This window comes from Marmota flaviventris, chromosome 10, assembly GCF_047511675.1.
Source record: "Marmota flaviventris isolate mMarFla1 chromosome 10, mMarFla1.hap1, whole genome shotgun sequence".
In the NCBI taxonomy this organism is placed as follows: Eukaryota; Metazoa; Chordata; class Mammalia; order Rodentia; family Sciuridae; genus Marmota; species Marmota flaviventris.
In genome coordinates, this window is record NC_092507.1 from 45,464,658 (window position 1) to 45,488,839 (window position 24,182).

Consider the following 24,182-nt stretch of genomic DNA (forward strand, 5'->3'; position numbering starts at 1 on the left):
CAGTACTTTGAAAAGGGAGTGAATCAGATCACAGTGATGTGAAATCGGCTCCTGACAGCCGCTGACAGGAGCCCCGCACACTTTTTGGGAGGAGGGCAGGGTGCTTCTCGGAGAGTCAGTCTCTTCCCTTGCTGGTGCGCCTTCTTGGAGAGGCCACCGCTGTGGTCCAGATGGCACCCAAACGGCAACAAGAAATATTGGATGGAGTTGAAATTAAGTGAGAGTAGCAGAGGCTCATGCAAATGTGGAGCAAATCAGAGGCAGTCACAAATGCAGGGATGTCACAGCAAAGGGAAAAATATTCCGAGGGCTTTGCCTGCTGCTCTGACAGCCGTTCCCTGCAAAATGTTTTTCTTTTGCTTCTCTAGAGGAATGCAGATTTTACAAACTTAGGCATGCATTGCTTTATTTACTTCTTCCTTCCTGGATACAATTATCAAGGCATGAATTTAATAATTAATATACTTCTCCCGAGTGCCCACTATGAACAAGGCCCTGGGCCAGTTCTAGGAGGACTTGGAGCTGTCCAAGACTTGTCATAGTCAAGCTAGGGAAACAGGAAAAGACTAATTGAATCAGGGTGCAAGGTGTGTCACAGCTAGGGTACATTGAGCGTTTCTGTAGTGCATGGACCATGTTCAGTGCTGCAAAATTATTCACCGAACTGATCAAAGACCACACCATTGTGAATAGCCAGAGAAAGCACTCTGATGTCATATGAATAGAACACGACGAGTTCATTCAGTCTTTGAATTTTTCTTTGCCATGACATGAGTGAAATGTCCATCTCATAAGACTTTGTTGAAAAATACCCAGGATAAGACACAGGTGACAGATCAGGATGGTGACCAGCACACAGTCAGACCTCCATTTCTGCCTGCTTGTTGGGGTCATATATGAAGTCAACAACTCATCAGATTATCATTCAGGAATATAAAGATTTTTGTAGCACATATTTGACAACATTTTGAAATGTTTTAGGACCTGCAGAAGAGACTATGGAAATCTCAAGCCCATATATATTTTTTTCAATGAAGATACTAAGGCCTCTAACTTTCTCAAAGTCCTGACAATATAAGTGGCAGATTTGGGATGGCATGCTGGGTTCCCAGCTCCTAGTCTAGTTCCTTTTTCACTCCATTATGATTCCTCTAACAGTTGTAGGTTCAGAGAAGAAAGGGATAATTCAGAGCAGAGAAACCTGGCTCATGCTTCAACACAAAAAATGGAGGGAACAAGGAAACCCTGGGTCACTTAAAGGGAGGACAATGAGAAAACTGCTACTTACAGCATTCTGAGAATCAATGAGGCAATATTCACCAACAGACCAGAATCCGAAGACAGCCTGAAGGTTTGAAGTCCAGAGGGCATCTGGGAGAGTGCTGTCCTCAACTGTCTCTGATTGTTTGCTCAACTTAAAAAGTTCATAACGTTGTGTCATAATTTCATCAGCCCTCTTAACAGTTCTGTAATATATTTTTTACCCTTTGAGAATTTGACAGAAGGTATAACCTTCAACTGGTTGTCTTTTCCACCCACATTCATTGAGATAACTATAACACATCCCTAGAAACTTGGATCGGGTCACATGTCAAAGTCTTCCTCTATGAACCCTGGGATAGATGAAGATGATACTGAGTATCACACATGTCCAATTATAACGCTGATCACCTCAAGACTAAGACCTTGTAAGTTCCTTGTATGAGAAACTGTCTTAATCATTTCTGTATTCCAAACTCCTCCATATCCCCGTGGTTAGTACAGAGAGGAAGATTATATGGAATTGATACATTTAAAAAAATGTAAAGAATAAATGGATGAACTAGCTTATACAATAGAATGGAAAAGTGAACAGGAAGAAACTTGGTGACAGCATGACTTATTATCTGGAGGGTATGGTGGTCCATATGGTGTTTTCAAATGCTCGGCATAGATGTGCACTTGTGTGTGTGTGCATGCACACACATGCACACACACATGTTCACAGAGACTTGGCATTTGCTATTAAAAATTCCAGAAAGAATATCATATCCCTCCTGTCATTTGACCTAATAGGGTCTCACAATTAGGGTAAATGGTCCTGGTTCTATTTTTGAAAATACCAGGAAGAAGTTTCAAGAAAAGTTGTAAGATCAGAGGTATGCCACATTTCTAGTCCTTGTAATGGCTGTAAAACATGTTTGTCTGAGCCCTTCAAGATTTTTCCATTAGTGAGTCCTATCAGCGGATCAAAGATGGCAGAAATATGAGACATTCTTCACTACTAGAAGTCTGACCAGTATCTAATCTTATCACTACTTTGGTTGCTAGCAATTGAACGGATTGTATCCTAAACGTGTTGGTTTCTCAAATTTAGCATGTCCAAGGAACTTTTAATCATCCAAAACCTATTCTTGTCTTCTGGTTTCTATAAAGGCCACCAACAGAAATCTATTTGTTAAAGCCTCAAATGTACAAGTTACTTGAGTTTCTGTCACTATAACAAAATACCTGTGATAATCAACTGATAAAAATAGGTCTATGTTGGCTCAAAGTTGTGGCGGTTCTAGTCCATGATTGGATGGTGCCACTGCTTTGGCAAGAAGTGAGAAATCCCATCATGGCAGGATTGCCCAGTGTAAAACCACTCACTTGCCTCATATCCAGGAAGCAAGAGGAGAAAGAAGATACCAGCATCCAACAGTCCCCTTCTAGGGCATGTCCCGGTGATCTACAGATCTCCTGCTAGGTCCCATTTCTTAAAAACGGCACCACCTCTCAGTAGCACCACCCTGGGGACCAGGAGTTTAACATGTGAACTTCTGGAGGACATTCAACATCCAAACTATCACACTATTCCAGATTCCTCCTCTCCCACACTGTGACCATCAGTCACTGAAGGAGAAATACTGATTCTCTTGTTAGAGTGTATCCCAAATCTGTAGGTCTCCCTCCTTCTCCTCTGCAGCATTCTCTTTGCCCAGATTACTGCTTGCACTCGAATCTCTGCTTAAGTTCATCTTCTATGGAACAGACAGAATGATCTTAAAACATACCAGATCATATCTTCCATTGCACTTGGAATATCTTCCAACCACTTTCCCAGCACCTGTGAGATGGCCCACATGCTGGCTGCCCCCTCTCCACCCCAGTCATCTCCATTATTCTTCTCCTTCCCATCATGCTCCAACCAACCTTGGTCTTCTCCTTCCCTGTTCCTCACAGACACTGAGCCATTCCTGGGTCAAGCTTTTGTCTTGCCTTCCCCTCTTCCTGGCACAGTCTCCATCTAATCAGTTGCTTCTCCTGATGCAGGTCTTGGCCCAGGGGGTCAACTCCTTTAGGAGACGTTCTGAGGCTATGCACCTAAATACCTGTGTACCAGGCTTTTGTCACATCACCTTGTTAGGTTCTGTTCTGAGCCCTCACTGCTCTTTTGACTCTTTACTTACCTGTGGGTAGCCTTCCCCCATGGAGGGACCTAGATAAATATAAGAAGGAACATGGGATGGCTCAGATGGGCCTGTGCCAAGCACAGTGCTCAACATCCAGTGGACATGAAATGATATTTGTGGAATGGGTGAAAGAAAGAATGCTTAAACAGAACCACCTAGACTGGTTCTAGGAGGTGCTGTCCAGTATTCTAGAAACTAGAGTTATTATAACAAAAGACACTTTGTGCATATGCCTACAGGAACAAGGGGACTCTGTTTTTGACACTTTGATGTCTGTGCTGTGGTCTCTGAGGACTATGCAGCTAGGATACGAAGATACATAATCAGTGAGATCTTACCAGGGACACCAAAAGCAGAGAGCCCTTTCTCCATGTGTTTACCATATCTGCTCTGTGAAAGCCTCTTTAAGTAAAGGAGTCCCTAGCTCCTTGGCTAGGTCATGAGTGGCCAAGATCATTATTTCTGGATTTGACAAATCAACACAAAGAAGCACAAACCATCTCTTCTGGACCAGAGAAAGGACAGGGTCCAGTAGTAGTATTAATACTTCCCTCTTCTTGGCCTGCAGGGATCCTAAGGGACAATGCTAATTACAGATAATTCTCAGATGGAACTTCCTGCATGTATACAGACATTTTTTTTGAGTGCTTTGGTGTCTTAACTCATTTTATTATCACAACAAATGTAGGGGCTACTTCCACTGAAGCAGAGAAGTGGGGGGGACCTTTGCCAGGGTCTCACAGCTAGTAAAGCATAGAGCTGGTATTTTCACCAAAGTGGGTTCTCTTTGTGAAACATGCCCACCATTTTGCTGTGGCGAGGAGGACAATGTAAGTTGAAGCAGATGTTACGCCTAGGGTGACTGGCAAGGGCTCTGGAGCCTGCCATGCCACAGTCCAGCCCAGTCCTCTCTGAAGAGCCATGGCCAGATCATGCTGTGTTGACACAGGGAGGGCAGAAGGGAGACAGGACTTCCTGGGTGACTGTGGCTTCAACAGCAACACAGAAACTGCCTGAGAGACAAGGCCATGGGATGGAAAACACAAGGAAAAACCCTGGAGTCTGGGCTCCATGTGATGGTGGGATAGAGGACTACTGCTAGGGATAAGGACAGCAATGTGGCCAACCTGCGGAAACCATGCTGTGCTGACAGAGCTCTATGATGAACAGGAAGATGGGAGGTGGAGACAGAATGTGTGGTAAAGAGCCAGAGTGAACGTCACTGTAACGGAGAAGCAGGGGGTTCGCCCTTCACAATCGGACTTCCCTTTTCCCTTCCCTTAGCATATCAATCTCCTTGGCCATAAAATGGAGAAAAATAAAATTGTCACATTAATTTAACAATATAAAATTAGTTCAGGGTCAAAATCAGGGTGTGTGTGTGGGGGGAGCTTTGTAAATCCCTCTTAATACATAAATACACACAAGCCTTATAAAAGCAGTTTAGATGTGATATCACAAATAGCTGTTAAGGCAACATGGGTTTTGCAGTCGCTGATCTAGACAGAACTTGTAATGCCCCAACACATCCCCTGGTTCCTGGGTAAGCCTCAGCACATGTGGCTTTCTAAGTTGCTGCAAAAAAACAAGATTTGCTTCCTTCAATTTGGGACTGTAATATACATTTTCTTATTCCACAGGATCATTCATTTAGCTCTTGTTCTTTTTTTCTTTTTTTACCCTAGAGTTTGTTCATTACTCTTCTGTAACTGCTAATAATGACAGTTAGGGAGAAAGAACCTCAACATGATGATTTATCCAGAAAAGCTGAATTACTGTATCAAGAGAGAATGAACGTCGGTACCAATGGATATTTATGGGGAAAGTGTATATTACAGCTCTGCTCATTATGAGGCTGTGGTTAAGGTTCTGTGAATGTTAATGGTCTGTATTAGAGGATTAATGGCAGGTTCACAGCAGCAGCAGTTCACAGATAACCTGAATCACTTTTTCTTACCGTGCAACCCATCTTCAAGGGCTCTGATTGATGCCTGCCTAGGGAACAAGCCCAGTGGGCACCTGTGTCGTGGAGGGTGTATCTTTCTCACTTCAGTATGGTGAGCATTATCGGCAAAGAGCTTCAGGAACAAGAAGATAGAAGCTCCTGCTTTCTATTTGAAATCTCAGGTATTCTCAAATTACAGGCAACCTGACCCAGTAGGAAGAACATTCACCAGCTTTGGACAGGGTGGCCCTAGATACTGTTGGTTGGCTTAAGACAGCTCATGTTTAAACCTATTGTTCTGACATAATTGTTAACAGCAAACCCTCTTTGCTTTCAGAAGTGCCCCAGTTTGGATAACAAACTAGGTCATTCTAGTTTTAGGGGGTCAAAGAGAGATGGGCTAGATTCTTAGTTGTGCTTCTTCTAACTGTGCTGAGTGGTTTAACCTCTCTGGTTTGCAATATCCTTTACAGTATAGAAGAGACCTACTTCTTAGCAGGCAGTTGGGGAAAGTCTTGAAATAGGATGTGAAGGACCTAGCACAGTCCCTCATTTGGTGGGGTGCTAGAAATTTGGCAGTTACATTGTTTGTCATCCCTGCCTATTAAGGACTGAATGTCTGTAAGCTCTTCCCCAGATTCTCATGATGAGGACCACTTTCCAATGTGGCACTCATATTCTCTCCCCCCATCCTCACATGCAGGCACTTTGTGAGGACAAAGCAAGAGTTTTGTGGTCAACAACTCAAGGAAAGGTTTCTCACTAGGAATCAAGTCAGTCCAAACCCCGATATTGGACTTTCCAGCCTCTGGAACTGTAAGAACACTAACTTCTGTTGTTTAAGCCTACAGTACTTTTCTCCGGTAGTACTGTAGCTCTGGTGTTCTCCTACAGAGAGCAGTCCTGACCTTGGCTTTTGAGTTAAACATCACCTGTTGAGATTATTGTTTGGGGCTCTACACACCAATCTCTCTCCTGCCTCCAGCAGACTGCACAAGCCCTGGTGGCTGGGCCAGGTCTCACTCATGCTCGGATCTCTTGAAGCATTTGGTATACTAAAAGGTGAGAATATGACTAACATTTATTGAGAACTTATTATGTGCCAGGCACTGCTATAAATGTCTCATGTGTGTGATTTCTGAAAAGAACTCTCTGAGGCAGGTAGCACAGCCATTATCCTCATTTAACAGGTGAACACATTGGAGGCATGGGGAAGTTAAAGGAAGTACATTGGAGGGAGAAAAATCTTAAAGCTCACTCATCAAACTGCATTACAATGCAACCTACCAGTTACAAGGTTATTCCAGGACACACACAACAGCCATGGCATCTCTTTTCTCATGCATTCCCCACAATGACTCAGGAAAGTAGTGCTCACAATCTTGTTACTGAGAATTCAACTGAGAAAGCAATTTTCCTGGAATCAGACAGCTAAGTAGTAAAGGCTCTAACTTCTATTATCCTATTATTGTTCATGATATTTCTGTGGTTTTATATCCTCCCAAAGAGTAAACTCCAATACAATTAATTGTGAAAATTAAACATTAAATTTTTAATTCATGGATTAAATTGTAGAATAACCAAGGTTCAAGGTGGGAGACAGCTTGAGGATGTCTTCTTCTGACCTTCCAATTTTTCCCACCCATGGGATTAACTTGTGGGTTCCTCTGCACAGTAGTTTGTAACACTACCCTGAGTCTTTCCCTTCTAGAACTTTTGTCCTTCAAGAGACATACACCTGGTGGGTAAATTATGAAGATCAAACCCAGTAACAAGATTCAGCCACATCTCCTGTTTTGTCTGTTTCTATTGCAGACTATTGGCACATTTCATTTGAATAAAGATTCCTGGGCTTTATGAAAAGTTTGGAGACCACTCCTCCTGGGCCCAGGGACAGTATTGTAGCAGAGGAATCGTGACTATTGCTTTATCCAGAGGTGTTTTCCAACACATAACTGAGCAAACAAGACACACAGCAACAACACATACAACCACTGGTCTCCTCCCCCACTTACATTTGTAGACAGCAAATATTTTGTCCCCCATGTGATGTGAGGTGTCCCCCAAAAGCTCATGTGTAAGACAATGCAAGAAGGTTCAAGGGAGAAATGATTGGATTGTGAGAGTCTTAACCTAATCAGTGAATTAATCTCCTGATAGGGATCAACTGTGGTACCTGAAGCAGTAGGGTGTGGCTGGAGGAGGTGGGAATTGGGGGCATAGCTATAGGGTATATATTTGTATGTGGCAGGTGGAGACCTCTCTCTTTCTCTGCTTCCTAATCATCATGTGAGCTGCTTCCCTCTGCCACACTCTCCTGCCATGATGTTCTGCCTCACCTTGAGCCCTGAGCAATAGAACTGGCCTTCTATGGAATAAGACCTCTGCAACTGTGAGCCCTCAAATACGCTTTACCTCTTCTATAATTGTTCTGGTTGGGTCCTTTTGTTACAGCAGTGAAAAAGCTGACTAAGACTTCCAGCTTCAGGAAAGATTCACCAGTGAGCTGCCCATGACTCTGCTTGACTCCATCAACGCTGCCCAGGTTCTCAACCTTGGAACAAAGGGCCAGATCCCATTCAAAGTGGTAATGTGACACAACCCAAGTGTGAATCATGGACTGAGGACAGAAAGGAAGATGAAAGGAATCATTGCTGCCTTTGGCCAGAACCAAACGAAAGCTGGTGGAAAGACTGATGGATACATGCTTTTTAAAGTTAGAGACACAGAGCCATATACACATGAGTGACAGACTGTAGCAGAGGAGACAGGGCGCTAGGTTCTTGTCATTTTGTAACCTGACTGCCTAAAGCTCATCACCTCAGAGGTAGCTTCGATTCCAGGTCTGCATCACCCCCACATGAGCAAGACCTTCCATCCATACCCCAGTTATCCTTTCACATCCATTTGTCCCCCACCACCTCTCTGCTTGTCTGCACCCACAGTGGCCCTTGCTTGTGCACCTCTTGATCTCTTTGCCCTAAGACTCGATCTTGCCCTTCCTGTATCACAGGGGCTGATCCCTGTAAATGCCAATGCCAACTCATTTCCACTTAGATTTGGTCAACAGGAAGCAGTGGTTGGAAATTGGATCATAGGAAGAAGGAAGATGGTGGATTTTTTTTTAGCTCTCTCTAGGCAATATTTCTACACTGGCTGAGTCTTCTTGTGGGTTCTTCTATCAGGCAGCCCCTTGTCATGGTACCAACTCCGCTGGACATCTTCCTCTGTGGCCCCAGTGTCTGTGGGCAGCCCAAACTCTTGGCTCAGCTAACACAACCTCCTGCTTTTGTCCTTCTAACCTAGCGGTGGTAGCCACTTCTATTACTGATCTGAGTTGCTCTCTGTCCCTGTTCTAACTCTACTCTGCTCTCTTGACCCCACTGTAACTAGTCCCCACATTAAATTTCCCCTATTAAACTACCTGGCAGGCATTCTATTTTCTAGACTCTCCTGATAGTTGCACTTAGATAATTCCATTAGCTTTTTAATGGTCTCCCCACCTGCTAAGCCACCTGCCACAGATCACCAGAATGATATGGAGGAACACACCTCTAATGGTGACACTCTACCACCCCACAGCAGAGTCTTCCCAGCGGATCCCAGTGGCTCAGCACACTCCAGGCCCTTTTGCTTGTGGGGGTTTCCCTTCTCATCCTCGTCTTCTGCTCCCCCGAGGCATCCTGAGGCCCCACCACTCCAGACTGCTCATCCGCCTCTGGCATGGTGAGGCTTTTAATCATTCAGTCCCCATTTCCTGAACACTGTTCCTCCCTCTCCAGTGACAAATCCCATCCTCTTTCAACATTCTACTTGAACTGCCACTGATGGGTGGAAACCTCACTGAACTCCTTTAGGCAAAATTTCCTGGCCCTCCACAGTTACAGCAATTGTAATTATTTTCATATGTCTATCATCTTGAGATGGATAAGATTCTTAAGCGGCCAATCTTCCTCATCTTTCTATTCCTAGGTGGAACATTCTCAGCAAATGTTTGCCCAATGGATGGATAAATGAATAAAAAAATAGAAATTAAAAAAAAAAAAAACCAACAACAACACACCTTTCTAGCAATTGGAGCTAGGGATCATGAAAGCAACAAAGGTCTGTCACTAGGTATGTGATCTGAAGACAGATAGGAATGGTCATCCACACCTGTCCCAAATGTTCTTTAGAGATTCATGCATTGAGGGGAGGCTTAAAAAGATAACCCCTTTTTAAAATTCCTAATAACTCTAGGACTATAAGAATTCAGGATTCTATCTCAGGACAACTTTTATTAAATATGATTAAAAAGAAGTCCACCTAAGAATCATCAAAAGGGGCAACCTTCTATTTCATTCGTGGGAATACATCCATTCAGACTCCCTTCTCTCACTTTGGTACAACCTCCTCTCGTGTGACATCTATGTTAACTGCGTTGCCATAATTATAATTTCTCTACAATGTGGTGCTTAATGAGGAAGTGAAACTGACAAATGTTCAGACGAGATTTAATCCAATTATGCAACATCTTGATCCAGATTTCAAACTGAAGGAAAAACCAACTGCTGAATTGTGAATGAAAATTTATTTGCCATAAAAGATGGGAGTTGTTGGGGTGGGGGAAGCAGGGAATAGTTACTGAGAGGGTTCCTGCAATTCTTCACGTTAATGGATTGACTCTTCTACATTAGCAGCAGAGAGGCTGAATTAAATCCTGGGCAAGGAAAATCAACCAAATGCTGATTGTTAGGGCACAGGGGCCTCGTAGAGATACACGCAGGGTTTGTGGAGGGTGGGAGGCGGTGCTGGGAAATGAGAATCTCCCTGAGCTTCAGAAGAGGGTGGCTTTTAAATGATATTTGTTCTTTGGAGCCCACAGATGTCCATTTAACACCAGGAGAAGGAAGCAAAGTGTCAGGCAGAATGAAGGTGCAGGACTGAACTGAACAGGACCCTGGCCATTCGGACTGTGGTGGAATGAGGAGAGGTGCTCACAGCCAAGACAAGGAAGGTTGGGCCACAGGAGGAAAATGTGCTGCTTGGTGACAGGGGTAAGTGACGGGATCTCTTTAAGCCTCAGTTTCTTTATATATCAATCACAATCCTAGGATTGTGAATGCTGAAAAAGAGATAAACTGAATCCAGAGCCCAGGTTGTTCATGGCACACGGCAGATGCTTGATGAATTCTATCTACTTCATTCACAGCTGAATTAGCCTTAAATTCTTCATAGATACCATTAGTGCCAGCATTATAAAACAAAGAAAGGATCCAGATCAGAGGCTGAACATCAAATTCAATCATTAGGATTTTTGTTAGTTTCTCCCAGGGTGGCTCCTTTTCAAGATCTATCAAGCAGATCTGTAGCCCATATTTCAAGCTCTGCAGAAGGAAACCATGAAGGAATACAGTTTTTTAGGCACCCACTTTGTGCCCAAAGCTTGCCCAGGGATCTGACTTGATTATGATCCCTGATAAATTGCTTTGCACCCAAAGCACCATCATCACAGGGCAAGTCTAAAATTTTGATGCTAATGAAGAGTGGGATAGGTTTATGGGGTGCCTGACTTGGTAGCTGAGACCCTAGATGTGTGATTAGGAGGTAAATATGGATTGACATGGTGGCAGATGGAATGTGAGGGTAGATATCCAGATACTTTTGAACTCCATGATGGCATCCCCTTCACAACACAGGATGCCCTGGGAATCTGCTCATCTACCCCCTGAACACTGTTAGACACAGAGCGCTCCCTACTCTGAGTGGCTGTCCTGGCTTCTGAAAATTAGCTCAGATGGTCTGAAAGTTCTTTCTTATCTCAAGCCCAGATTTTCTCTCTCGAGCCTCTTGTTTTAATCATAAAACATCCCATAAAATATTAGAGGCAAGTGGGAACAACCTTCTCTAGGTATTTTCTCTTCTAGGGTCTCATGAAAGAAGCCCATCATCCTGTTTGCAGAAATTGCTTCCCTGGAAGCTTTACATTGTCCTGAAAGCCTCCCGGGTGCCCAAGATGTTGGAAGGTGGAGGTCATCATTTCCATTTTGCAGAGAAGGAAAACAAGTCTCAGGAAGTTGAAGTGATGCCCAAGTGTGGAAAGAGTTGTAGGGAAGGTGATGTCTGATCATTCCTTTCAGTTTCTGAATTCATGTTTCATCAAAAGAAATTTGACCATCTAAGTCCTTATTTACCTCTATGCCCATCTTTTAGGTCTCTCTCTTTCAAAGGCAAAAAAAAAAAAAAAGTGAGAAAGATAGAAAAAGTTCTGCTAGAATACGTTGACCGGTTATTACTGATAATCAGAAAGTCTTTTATGCCTAATATAACTACATAAAAGGGTTTTACACTGGGCAATTATATGGTGAAGGATAAAAGATCTTTTTCAGGCATAAGAATATTGCACGGGGGAACGAGGACAGCGAAGAAGAAAAGCACTAGGTATTTCTCCTGCGAAATGATGACAATCACACTAAGGTTCAGGTCTGTGCCATTGAAATAGTTGACTGTGAAGGTTAAATTTCTACCAAGTTCAGTGTCATGGGGCGTAATAAAGTCTGAAACAGGGTGCTCCGCAGCCTGTGACCGCACCTTCCCACTGTGGTCCCACTGTGGACTGGAATCATGTTTGAAGGCTAACGGATGCAAAAAGCACTAAATAATGAATGCAGTAATATGAGGCTCCGCAAATGCCTTCCTCCAGAATGTGCATTTCTGACGGTCACAAAGAGGCCAGGGTTTTTGCCTAGAGAACACATCCAGCATCACTGGGTGGCAGATACAAAGATGACCTGTATTCTCTCCTCTCCTCGAGATGGGAACTGATGATAATGTGACCAGCTCCGAGTTCTGTGGGGTAAAGACAGCAGGCCTAGGAGTCAGGAGACCTCAGCCATGAGCCTGGAGGGTGCTTTCATTTCCCATCAGCCTGCTCACATCCTGCTCACCCTCACGAGCTATTGCCTAAGCTATGCTTTCCTTCTTAAAACCTCCCTGTCTCTCCACTCACTTAACATTTTCTGTTACCATGCTTTTATGCCCTTGGCTTTCAGAGACTCTGACATAATATATATATATATATATATATATATATATATATATATATATATATATATATATATATATATATATATATACACCCATGTATTTAAGATCGCAGGAGAGATTATTCCCTGTGCAAAGCTTCCAGATGCGTTGACCAGGGAAAGAGATAAAAATGAATATTTCTAGGAGAGAGTGGGATTAATCCTTATCTTGGCTTAGAGTTTCTTGGAAAGGGTTGAGGGGAGCATAGTATGACCCCAAGAGGCAATCTGCTAGAAAGGGACATCAGAGGTTCACATTAACATATAGAAACAGGAAAGGGTTGAGCATCCTAGCTGATGGGCCACAGAGGGTTAAAACTGGGGCAAGGATAAGTGGGCAGAAGAGAGGGAAGTATGGAATCAGCTTTCCCTCTGTACCTGGGCCTTAGTTAACTGAACCAGCACTTTGATCCCATCAGTTGATACACTGAGTGTCCAAACCTATTAAGGAATACAATAATTCTAACTGGGTACTGCCCTAAAGTTCTGCAATCCTCTGATCCATCACGGTTCCACTTTACCGAGGGTACCTTGAACAATAGAAGAGGGAGGAGGAGCTGCTGACAGAGATTCTAGGACACAGGTGGAGGATCCTGTGGCCTGCAAGGTGTGCCCACATGCTTTTCCAGGGCAAGGGATTCCCCAACCGAAATCTCAAGGAAAGCAAAAATCCTTAGAAGAGCTATTTCAGAGATTGTGATAGTTCTAAGTGATTCCTGTCCTCTAGGAGCTCACAGAAAAACAGGGAAAAGAGATGGACTAGTGGCCCACAGCTGCTACATTGAGTTCTCACTGCTGATTCTGCCCTGTGGCTCACTTGGTCCCTAGGAAAAAAACTCTAAGGTAGGAGCTGGTGTTGGCTCCATTTTACAGATAAGGAAACTGAGATGAATTGAAGTTCCCAAGCTAGGAAATGGTGAAGCTGGGATCAAGTTGTTCTTATTCCCAAACCCACACTTTAAACCACCAGAAAATACTGCTTCTTGAAAAGCATAGTAAAATGTGGTTACAAGTTCAGAGAGGTATGTTCCCAAAAAAGAGCTTTCCCTAGGGGCTTGAGGGAAGCTAAAGGCAGAGAATAACACTTCAACTGGATCTTGAATGTTGAACCAAGAAAAATTTCAAAAAGAGCCTTGGAATGTGATTGCGGGATGGAGAGGGTTATGTGGTGCCTGAGGGCCTGAGGTCAACTGAAGCTGTGCCCAGGAGAAAAGATTCAAGGGATGAAGGTCATGGAACAGGAGGCCAGGTTACTAAATGGGCTGTCTAGCTGAATAGTGAAATCTCCTCAGATAATGGCCAAACCAGGAAGGCAGCAAAAAAATGAAATAGCAGAGTCAATAGAGAAAGAGTATATCTCAACACTTGGCTATCATCACTTAAGTACTGATTTTACACAGAGACTGTAGGAGGTTGATTCATAATAGACACACTCCTCACCTCTCCATATAGTCAAGCCCTTCTGCAAGGAAACTTTGCGATGATTCTTACCAAGGGGCAGTGATTCCTCCCCAACCCCTGAATCTGGGACGGATTCATGAATTACTTTGGCCAAAGACTGTGCCAGACATGATGAACCTAGGCTTCCAGAGGCTTTGTGTGCACCTGCTCATGTTCAGGAAACCTTGCCACCACCCTATGACCATGACCGGCTTGACCCACTGGGGAAAGGAGGAGGCACATCTGGAAGAGAATCCTGCTGTTTCAACTGAAAATACCCTAGACCACTCTACAGCCAACCCCTAAACATGTGAGCAAGCCCAGTGAAGACAGGCAGAGCTACCTACACGGCCCACAGCTGACCATTGACCTGAGAGTTGAGGAATTCAGGGCAAAGCACACTAGAAGATTCACACAGCTGACCACTGTGAGCAATAACAAGTGCTATGGTTTCAAGCCACTGAATTTTGGGGTAGCTTGTTTTATATCAATATGATGCATGTGCGCGGGCACACACAGACACACACACACACACACACACACACACTCACACCTTTTTCCAACAAGACCCTAACTGAAGTCCCTGAGATGTTTTTTATATTGTATGAAAAAAGAACTTTCAAGTCAAATAAAATCAAGAAAAGTTCAGTTGATATAATATATATTTACACAATCACAATATATTTGTGTCATATATTAATGTACAAATACATATTGCATTCTCAGTATATGTTAATGCATGAAAACTCTAAAAGTCTTCAAGAATTAATGTTTGGATTTGCTTGGAAGCATCTAGCTGGCTGATGCTCCTTGAAACCTCAGTGGGCAGATTTTCCTTTTTACTGCTCGGAACCCAGAGAAACTTCAAGAGCCACCATGAGTAAGTGTGAAGATGGTTTTATCACTTTCATATTTTACAGCTATATAAACTTTTAATTTTTAAAAAGAAAGTCTGTGGCTGAATATAGTCTGGGAAGTGGACTGGGCAATTGATGTGTCTAATTTTGTAGAATCTGAAACAAGGCAAAAGTATGTGGAAATACTATTAAAATCCAGGAATTACACTGGTTTTTCAGATGAGAATCTGGCAAGATCACTGTGCTTGGAGTTCTTTCTCCAATCTTCTTTGGAATATACAAGCGGTTCCAGGGGTTTCTGGATCAGGACACTAGGCTGATGCTTAATTCTGTCGGATTGTTATCACTACTATTTTTATAACGTCCAGGCTCCTCTTCAGGAAAAGAACTTCGATGACCTGAACCACTTTCCATAGGGCTCCAGCAGGGAAATGCAACCCTAGGCAGTGGGGGAAAAATAACCCCCCAAAATAGCTCTGCCAAACAAGCAAAATGTTTTGGCTTGCCTGATGCAGTGCTCCCGATGTGGGAGGAGAGAGATGGCAGGTGTGTGCGCGTGAGCATTCGCATGCGTGTGTTTAGAAGGCCATCTGTCAGCCTGGTGATCCAGCTAGGCACAAAAACAACACACATTTATGGCAGCTGAAGGCAGAACAGGGCAGATCTGTTGAACACACAGTGCAGGAAGGGCGGGGCCAGGAGAATGTTGGCTGTTAGAGCAAACTCTGTTTTAGTTTGACATGGTGCCTTTGGCCCCAGAATGAACAAGAACGGAACTGTCTGACCATAGGTGAGCTTTAGATCTAAAGGCACTCCTTTATTCCTTCATTCCTCACCATGGTTCATTCATTCATTCACTCACTCATTTACTTCCTAAGCAGCTACTCTGTGACAATGCTGTCTGGTATAATAAGTCATAATGAATGTGACACTGTTATGGCTTGAATGTGTGGTGTCCCCCAAAAGCTTATGCCTGAGACAATGCAAGAAGGTTCAGAGAAGAGATGATTGGGTTGTGAGAGTCTTAATCCAATCAGTGAATTATCCCCTGAAGGGATTAACCCGATGGTAACTGAAGGCAAGTAGGGTGTAGCTGGAGGAGGTGGGCATGGGGGGCATGGCTTTGGGGTATGTATTTGAATCTGGCAGGTAGAGTCTCTCTCTCTCTGCTGCCTGATCATCACATAAGCTGCTTCCCTCCACCACAGTCTTCCACCATGATGTTCTGCCTCACCTCAAGCCCTGAGGGATGGAGCTTCTGCCTGTAGATTAAGACCTCTGAAACTGTGAGCCCTTAAATAAACTTTTCCTCCTCTGCAGTTGTTTTGGTTGGGTCTTTTAGTCACAGCAGTGAAAAAACTGATAAGAACAGACATGATTTCTGTCCTCAATGGACTCATGATGCAGGAGGGATGGAGTGAAGGGGACCAAATCTCAGTAAGTAATTCAATGCAACAACATTTATTAAATATTTGTTAGTCGTTAAAGCATACTGAGTGATTGCAGAACTCAATGAATTGGTTTTCCTCTCACCATTCTATAGGTGAGAAGACTGAAGCATAATAGAGCAAAGGACTCACTGAAGGTGCCATAGCTGGTCAGGAAGGCGGATTTAACTCAGATCTGCCTCAAAGAATGTGTTACAACCTCAGTCCTCAAAGGCTGATTCATAAGGTTCAGGCCATGTGCCAGCTGCTGAGATGACAGAACTGTAGGAGATGTGAATTTAGCCAAAGCTTTTGGGGAAAGCAAAGTGCAGTGGTTTCCATGGATACATTAAGAGAAAATGATGGTCCATTGTGATTGTTGCAAAGAGAAGTATGGGGCTACCCCAGAAAGACTGATGACCTGTCGTGGGGAAGGAAGGCTTCCCAGCAGAGGTGTGCATTCACTTGGAGCAGCTGACAAGCCAGCTCCCTGAGAACTGTCTGCTGGAGCATGGTTTGTCCTAGCAATACGTAGAAATGTTCCCAATCGAGTTCACATCCAAAAAAGGCAAAGGGTGAGTATTTCTTTCTTTTAACAGATGATGACAGAGGATCAGAGATGCAGAAAGCTACTTAGACAGCCCCAGTAAGTGGTCCTGGAAATAGTCATGCCCACATGTGGCTCTGAAGAGTAGACATCATCTTTTGGCACTAGTAGGTGATTTCCCCCATGAGAGCTGCAGGCTGATCCAATCATGAGCTCTCTGTAGACCTGGATCCAAGGGAGGAGACACTAGGTGGAAGTTAGAGCCCCAGCCCACTGGGCAGTTTCCCTTCTTGTGGGGAACTTGCAGAAGGCATTAGCTCTCTGGGAGATGCTTAGCATGTGGGTTGGGTCATCCCTGGCTTAGTTGTCTTCCTGGCTAAGGGGAAGGTGACAAAGGGTTAGACAGTGAGATCATGGCAGGGGTTTTCAGGGCACCGAGTTGCTCTAGACAATGAGTGCTCATCAGAGAGGCAAGGGGGGAAGCTAGAGGGCAGCAAGGTCCCAGGGGAGGGAGGGACTTGGCGGGGACTTGGAGGGCTGCTGGGAAGTTGGGTGAGTGGGACTGACTTTCCAACACACATACTGTTTTCTCATCAAGTTAGGTTCAATTCCCCTTTTGGTAAGTGAGGATCCTGGGATGCAAGGATAAGAAAATGTACCAAAATCCCACAGGAAATAAGAGGGGAGCTCACATTCAACAGGTCCCACCTGTCTCTATGAGCTTTTACCTCCTGCCTCTGTTAGGCTTTTAGGGATGAAGTCTATGGAAAATAGCTGTGGAAAGTTGTCATCATATTAGAGGAGATGGAGATTCTATGGAAAGAGCAAGTGAGGGCCATTATAGGTCACTCATGCAGCCCAGAAACATCCCAAGCAAACTTCTAGTACCTTTAGTTAAGTGCAGTTTTTGGAGTCAGAAATACAGGCGATTCCCTTCAAAAGAAAGGACCAGAGATTTTTCACAAATGCTTTCTACAGAATAAGTCATCCATCTATTAATTAAATATTCCATAATTGCAGGGTGCCTGGCCTCCACCCACCAGGGCTTACTTCTGGTGATGCAGGTCCCCAGGAAGTTCATGTGGGTGACAGGGAAGAAGAGGAGCCATTGAGAGAGGAATGACAGGTCTGGGAGGCACAGGGCAGGGGTGATCAGCTGATGCTGCTCAGAGCAGAAGTCCAAAAAGCTCTGGAGAACACAGAGCTTGAAGCCCATGTTGGTGGAGGCCTGTAGGGTACAGATCAGGTGTGACTCCCCAGAAAATGAGGGTTCAGCAGGGCTAGGAGACTTGGGACAGCCTGCATCTGTAAGGACATGGAGCTTGGACTTTGGTTTTTTGAAAGCACAAAGATGATGGGTCTGAATGGTTAATAAGTTCACAAAATCAAGGTGGGAAAAGGAGCACATTTCCTCATGTACCTAAACCTGTCAGGGGCACAGACTGAATGGGAGGCAGCTGGGTAATAAGAGCAGGAGGAAACAGAAATGCAAAGAGCAGGGGTGCTCAGGGACAGGGGCCTAAGGAGATTGGAAGTCTGTGAGCAACACCACACGGACCAGAGTCCCTCAACTCAGGTGGGTGCATTGCAAAAAGGGACAAGCGTGCCCGGAGCGTGAGCAGAAAGACTCCTGGCTCACAGAGGCAGAGTTTCAGGTTTGGAAGGGATGCCAAGGGTGCCTCCTGCCCATCCATTCATTCAATGTTGGAACTTCTGTCCAAAATGTGGTCTTCAGCTCTGCTTGCTTAGGTCCAGGGATGGAGACCTTGCACTCTCAGGTGCCAGAATTCCCCTCCCGGGATAGCTCTGCTTGTCAGGAAGGCCACCTGTGCTTTCAGCTACAATTGGCTTTCTTGTTCTGCCACCCACTGCTTCTAGTTCCATGATGTGGCCTCCACAGTGGCAGGATGGCCCTCTGCCAGGCTGTGACCCCTGGGCGTCCCTTTCTATGTCTGTGGTTCCTTTTCTCCAGGCTGTACATTTTGTGGTTTGTGGAGAACAGGCTGTCACCTGCTTTCAGTTATTCCATGGTGTACAGAACAGCAGTTTTCAGGCTATAACTAACCCTGAGTTATTTCATTTTATAATTAGCTACTCCTTTTATGAGCTACTCCATTTTGGGTTTAAGTGCTGAAGTAGAACGGCTCTACACCTTATTTGTACAAGTGGAAAACCACCATCTGCCTAGCACAACCATAAGGCACAAACTGAGAAATTAATTGTGCCAATAAAAATGACCACCTGTGAAATTAATGAATCAATCGAAAGCACATGGATATGCAGGGGTGTATCAGACTCATATCAGAAAAACCAGACCCATGAGCTTATCGAACACACCAGACCACCAAATGAAGCAAACCCCTCACTAGAGGTCCATAAAACGGGGAGCATCTGAGACTGGCTACAACAGCACCCTGACCCTATCACCCAGTCACTGATCATGAGTCTTGCCCAGGAAAATCTCTACAGTGACAAACTTTGCCATCTTTGTCCTTGGGCTTCAGCACAGCGCAGTTTCTCTTGTCCATGATGACAACAGTGCATGGCCACTCCAAGATGACCCTCTCAGAGACTGATGTCCATCTGGACCTTGGCCTAGAATAAGTTCCTGTGCTTTGACAGCTCTGTGCCCTGAACAAGTTCGTCAGCCTGGTTCATAATTTTATGTGACCACTTTCAGTGACTCTTGACGTTCCTATCTGCTGTCCACCAGTGCTTTCAGGTCAGCCACCTGAATACCTGCAGCTCCCTTGCCCCTTTCTTAGCCTTTCTGTAACACATGTAACATGTGATGTGTGTTGAGTGTTACAGATATCAGCAGTTACAATTGGAATAAAAGAACTGGTGATTGCCTGGCTTAGAATTATTAGGTGACTGGTGAGTACTTACTGCTACCGCTGAAAGTGGTGTAGCCTGTAGATTTGTTGCTATTCAATAAGTTCTGACATTGTGGAAAGACACAAACATGTTTGTCTATGTTAACAACATAGATTGCTCATGACAGGGTCCTTCATTGCTCCTAATGAAATGGGGTTTCAGATCCCCTAATTAACCTTATCTTGAAACATGAGAGTATGCATTTATTTCTCTCATAGCAGGAGATACAGAACTCATAACAATGCTCTAGATACAATCATTTTAGCTTCACAGAAGCTCTGTTAGGGTAAGAGCTGGGATTCTTAAGTATGTGTGAGATGAGGGAGATCGATAGTGATGAAATACCCTAGTTGTCTTTTTTTTTTTTTTAATATAGATTGTGGCAAAATCACAAGTACCCCTACTGAAAAACCTTCATTGGCTCCCTAGTGTTGCCTGAATCACTATAGAGGTTACCTTCTGAGTGGCAGTTTGAGGTTCTAAATATAAATCCTAGAAGTAGCAGTGGCTTTAGATATTGACGATCTGGGGGTTTTCCTTCCTGGCTCAGGTTCCCAGGAGTTCCACAGGGTTGAGATACACAGGACACCACTATCCTTAACGTGGTGTGCCTCTTGGGTTCTCTGCAATCCTGCTACACATGACACATGATCTTTTCCAACAATGTCTTGCTCACAACTGGACCCTTACATACCCCGAAGGCCCCGCCAACCCTTCTCCTATTACAGTCCTTCCAAAACTTCACCACTTTCAAGTTGGAATGGGCAAGTCTCCTCAATCAATCAATCATCAATCAATGACACTGTCCTCTATCTTGACCAAGTATAGTAAAGCCTTGTCTGGAGTCAAGGAGCAGCTGAAACCCTGAGTTCCTTGGGCAGGGTGGTTTGCATGGTTTGACCCACTCCCATACACACAGGACCAGGTCTTATCCCGACTCACCCCCACCCCCTTCACCCCTCCCATTCCTGCCTCATGCCTTTTTCCCCAGGCCCCATGGAGGAGTTGGCAGCAAAGCCACCTGGGCTGCCATACTCATTCCAGAAGAAGAGTGCCCTCCACAGGCCGCAGGCACAGTGTGGGTACCAATCCAGCAACAGAGGGAGGATGTACTTACACTTACAGGTTGACTTTTTGGCACATCATAAACACCTTCCTTCTTTTGGCTGGTGGGAACCTATAGAAAAATCAAATTCAACATAATCAAAACACTCTGGTATTCCTTTTTCACAGAACAAAGCAGCCAGACTTCAACTGCAAGCTGGCTAAGTATGTGTGAGATGGCCCCAACCCCAAGGGACTAGCTGTGAAAGCATCAAGCCAGGCTCTTCCCCAAGGAAAACCAGCTGGAGGGAAGGGGGTCAGGAAGGAGTGTTGGCAGGGCAACTCTGCTCTGGGGCTTCCCACAGAATTACAGAACTGGAAGCCGCAGGACGTCAGGAAAAAATAATCCTCATTTCACTGAAGACAAAAACTAGGCCCAGGGAGGTGACATAATTTGCCTGAAGTGATTAAAAACAGTTTATAGCTGAGTTTACACTGTTCAATGCTAAGACTAAGATCCAGGCTGTAAAAATACTGTTGATACCAGGATCCTAGCACAGATAGAGCTTCTTTGGGGATCATGTACAAACCATCTGATAATCACCGAAGGCTTCATTCAGGAAAAGGCCCCACATGGCACAGAAACCATGGCTCTAGGATCCAGAAGATCCTGATTGGCTTTTAACATTTGCCTGTATCTTCCTCCCTCCCTCCCTTGCTCATCCATCTGGTCTTCTTGGGCCACATGTATTAAGCATAATACCCTGAGCAGGACATTTAGCTCCTCTGAGTTCACTGTTATCAAATGGGCCCTATCAGCTCTGCCTCATGCTCAGGTTATTATAAGGATCAAATGAGAAAATGGATCTTCGATAAATAAAAACTATTAGGCACCATGACACTGTAATGTGTTAGCATGACCATTTCTTTTGCACTCATACATTCTGTATGTATGAGCATATTTTATGACATTAACAATAATGTGTCCAATACTTTTCCAATCAAGGACTTTGAATGGATACATTCCAGGTTGGAAGCAACCATTAGCTGTTTCTTCCCCAGCAACTGCCAGAGCTTAGCCTCCCCTTCAGGGACCAAGCAGCAGTGGATTTCTAATGGTCTGATTGTGTGTCTTTTTTAACCAGCCTGAGGCTCATCAAGAGCAGCCTTGTAGTCTCATCCCCAATAGGCACTCTGTAATCATCAGCTGTGTCAATATACCAAAGGAAGTGGGAGAGAGTGAAGAAAGGAAAGGTATTTGCCAGGCATGGACCTGTTAACCATACTCATGTAAGAGAACATGAGCTTATACTTTCCAGTTCCTTGGTCATTTTCATTCTCGTTTAACTTAAAATTCTTATAATAGGCCCAAGAAATTGGTCTTATCATCTCTCTTTAAAATTATAGAAAGTGAGGCTTAGAGATGTTAGGGATTTTGCCCAAAGCTTCAAAGCCTGGTGGGGTTCAAACTCAAACCTAGCCCTTGCTGACTAAGACCCTTCCTTCCTTCCTTCCTTCCTTCCTTCCTTCCTTCCTTCCTTCCTTCCTTCCTTCCTCCCTCCCTCCCTTTTTCTTTCTTTCTTTTTTTTCCCCTGGTACCAGGGATTGAACCCAGGGGCACTTTTATCTGAGCCACATCCACAGCCCTTATTTATTTTGAGACAGGGTTTTTCATTAAGCTGCTGAGGTTGGCTTTGAACTCGCAATTCTCCTGTCTCAGCCTCCTGAGCTTCTGGGATTGCAGGCATGAGTTATCATGTCTGGCAAGACCTTAATAGTATGCACTAACATAGCCTGGGCACTTTTTGTGTGCTGGGCACTGTTCTAAGCATTTGTGTTTTACACACATTCTCAAGGAAAGCGCTGGTCAAGTCTATCAGGACTCCAACTGTCCTGGTGATGCAGAAGTGGAAAACGAGGCTGAGAGAGAGTCCAGTGGTCACTGTCAGAGGAAGCTAGGAGCTGGAGCCTGGGGAGTTTACTTTTGCTTGCTGCAGTATACAGTGTGTGTGTGTGTGTGTGTGTGTGTGTGTGTGTGTGTGTTTGATATCACATCCTAAGTTCCCAGAGGTTCATGTGCATTCTTGCAGAAAACAGAACTGTTGAGTGAGCACGGCTGTGAGGAAGATACCCTTCCAGAGGCACTTTGGCTAACCTCAGTTTGCAGGGAACCAACAAAGAATGTAATTTTTTTTTCTCCCAATAACTGGGCTCCATTGAAAAGTAATCCTCTCAGAATGTCTATGGAGTCCTTGCAAATGAGGGCCAATAAATTACCAGCCCTCACTTTTGTTTTCACTAGCTCACCCTTTACTGAGCAAAATGAACAGCATTCTGTTCCCCGTAATTCACTGCTCACTACGGGCACTTAGCACAGTTGAACCGCGGCTGCCTCTCAATTATCCCTGCAAATGGAGAAGAAGCCATGCGATGGATAAACCCAAACTGTGCATAATTGAAAAAGCTTTCCTACTTGGCTCTCCCATGGGTGAGATATCAATCTGCCTGTTTGTCCTTTAAGATTTATCTCAGCTGGGACATCTCAGAAGACTTTCCTGCCCTCCCTAGGCCTGGTTTGCAGCCCTGTTCTGTACTTTTGTAAGCTCAGGTGCATCCTCTCATTAAAAAAATAAGAGCTACCAAGAATCTGTTATGTATCATGTGCTGTGCCTTTCCTGGGAGAAGGACAGTGAACAAGACGGATGTGAGCCTTGATTTGATTTAGTGAAGGTCCTTGTCTTGTTTGGGGAGATGGAACAGTTATCAGTCTACTAATGTAGAGTGAATGTAAAATATGCTTAATCTTTTTCAGGGAAGTTATTATATCACACTGCAACTGTTCCTGGTTCTGTGATCCCACAACTCTGTAAGCTGCTCAGGGCAGGGTGGATACTTTATTTTCCTTGTATTCCTATCTGCAAACATCGGCTAAACAAAGAACCATCTAATCATGCAGGATGGATTGCATGGGTGCCAAGGTCTGTGGTCCTGGCTCTCATCTCCATTCTATCTATACAGACCACTGTGGTATCAAAATGTGGCAGAAGGGACAAAATGATCTGGTTTCTAATCCTGTCTGTGCTACAGGCTATTCGACTCAGATCACTTCTCTCTCTGAACCTCTGTGTTTCCTTATCTGGTTCTCAAGAGCATCTAAGCTTTATCAATAAACCCCTTTAGGATAGAAACCATGCTGTGGTCACTATTTCTTCATCAGGGGCCTGGCACATGCTAGGTGCCCATAAATACTATTCTGAATGAATGAGTTCATTGATGTTAAATTACTCTAAAAACTACATATTAAGTACTGTACACAGAGGATACTTTTACTTCTGCAATGTGTTCATTAATAAGCATGGCGAGGCAGTTCAACATGTATTGGGTGACATAAGACCAGAGCCTGGCCATTTTAAAATGATGAAACTTGACACATGTGTAGTGATTAACAATGATTTCTGAATAAATGAACTTGAAAAATTCATTGATCTCAAATTATAAGTAGGAAGATCTTGCTTATGTAGGCAGTTTGCTAAGGTACTCAAGAACA

General features: G+C 44.2%; 1 protein-coding gene across 2 annotated transcripts in view; it reads right to left on the bottom strand.

Moving 5' to 3' along the window:
- Dab1 (DAB adaptor protein 1) overlaps window positions 1-24,182 on the bottom strand; it is a 279,191-nt gene that overhangs the window by 27,269 nt on the left and 227,740 nt on the right. Inside the window, exon 8 of one of the 2 annotated variants that reach the window (XM_071618735.1) lies at window positions 20,715-20,768. In XM_071618735.1, coding sequence (XP_071474836.1) covers window positions 20,715-20,768 — 54 coding nt within the window. Of the gene's footprint in view, window positions 1-20,708; window positions 20,769-24,182 lie in introns of both variants that reach the window. The other variant, XM_027944995.2, reaches the window with a different exon arrangement.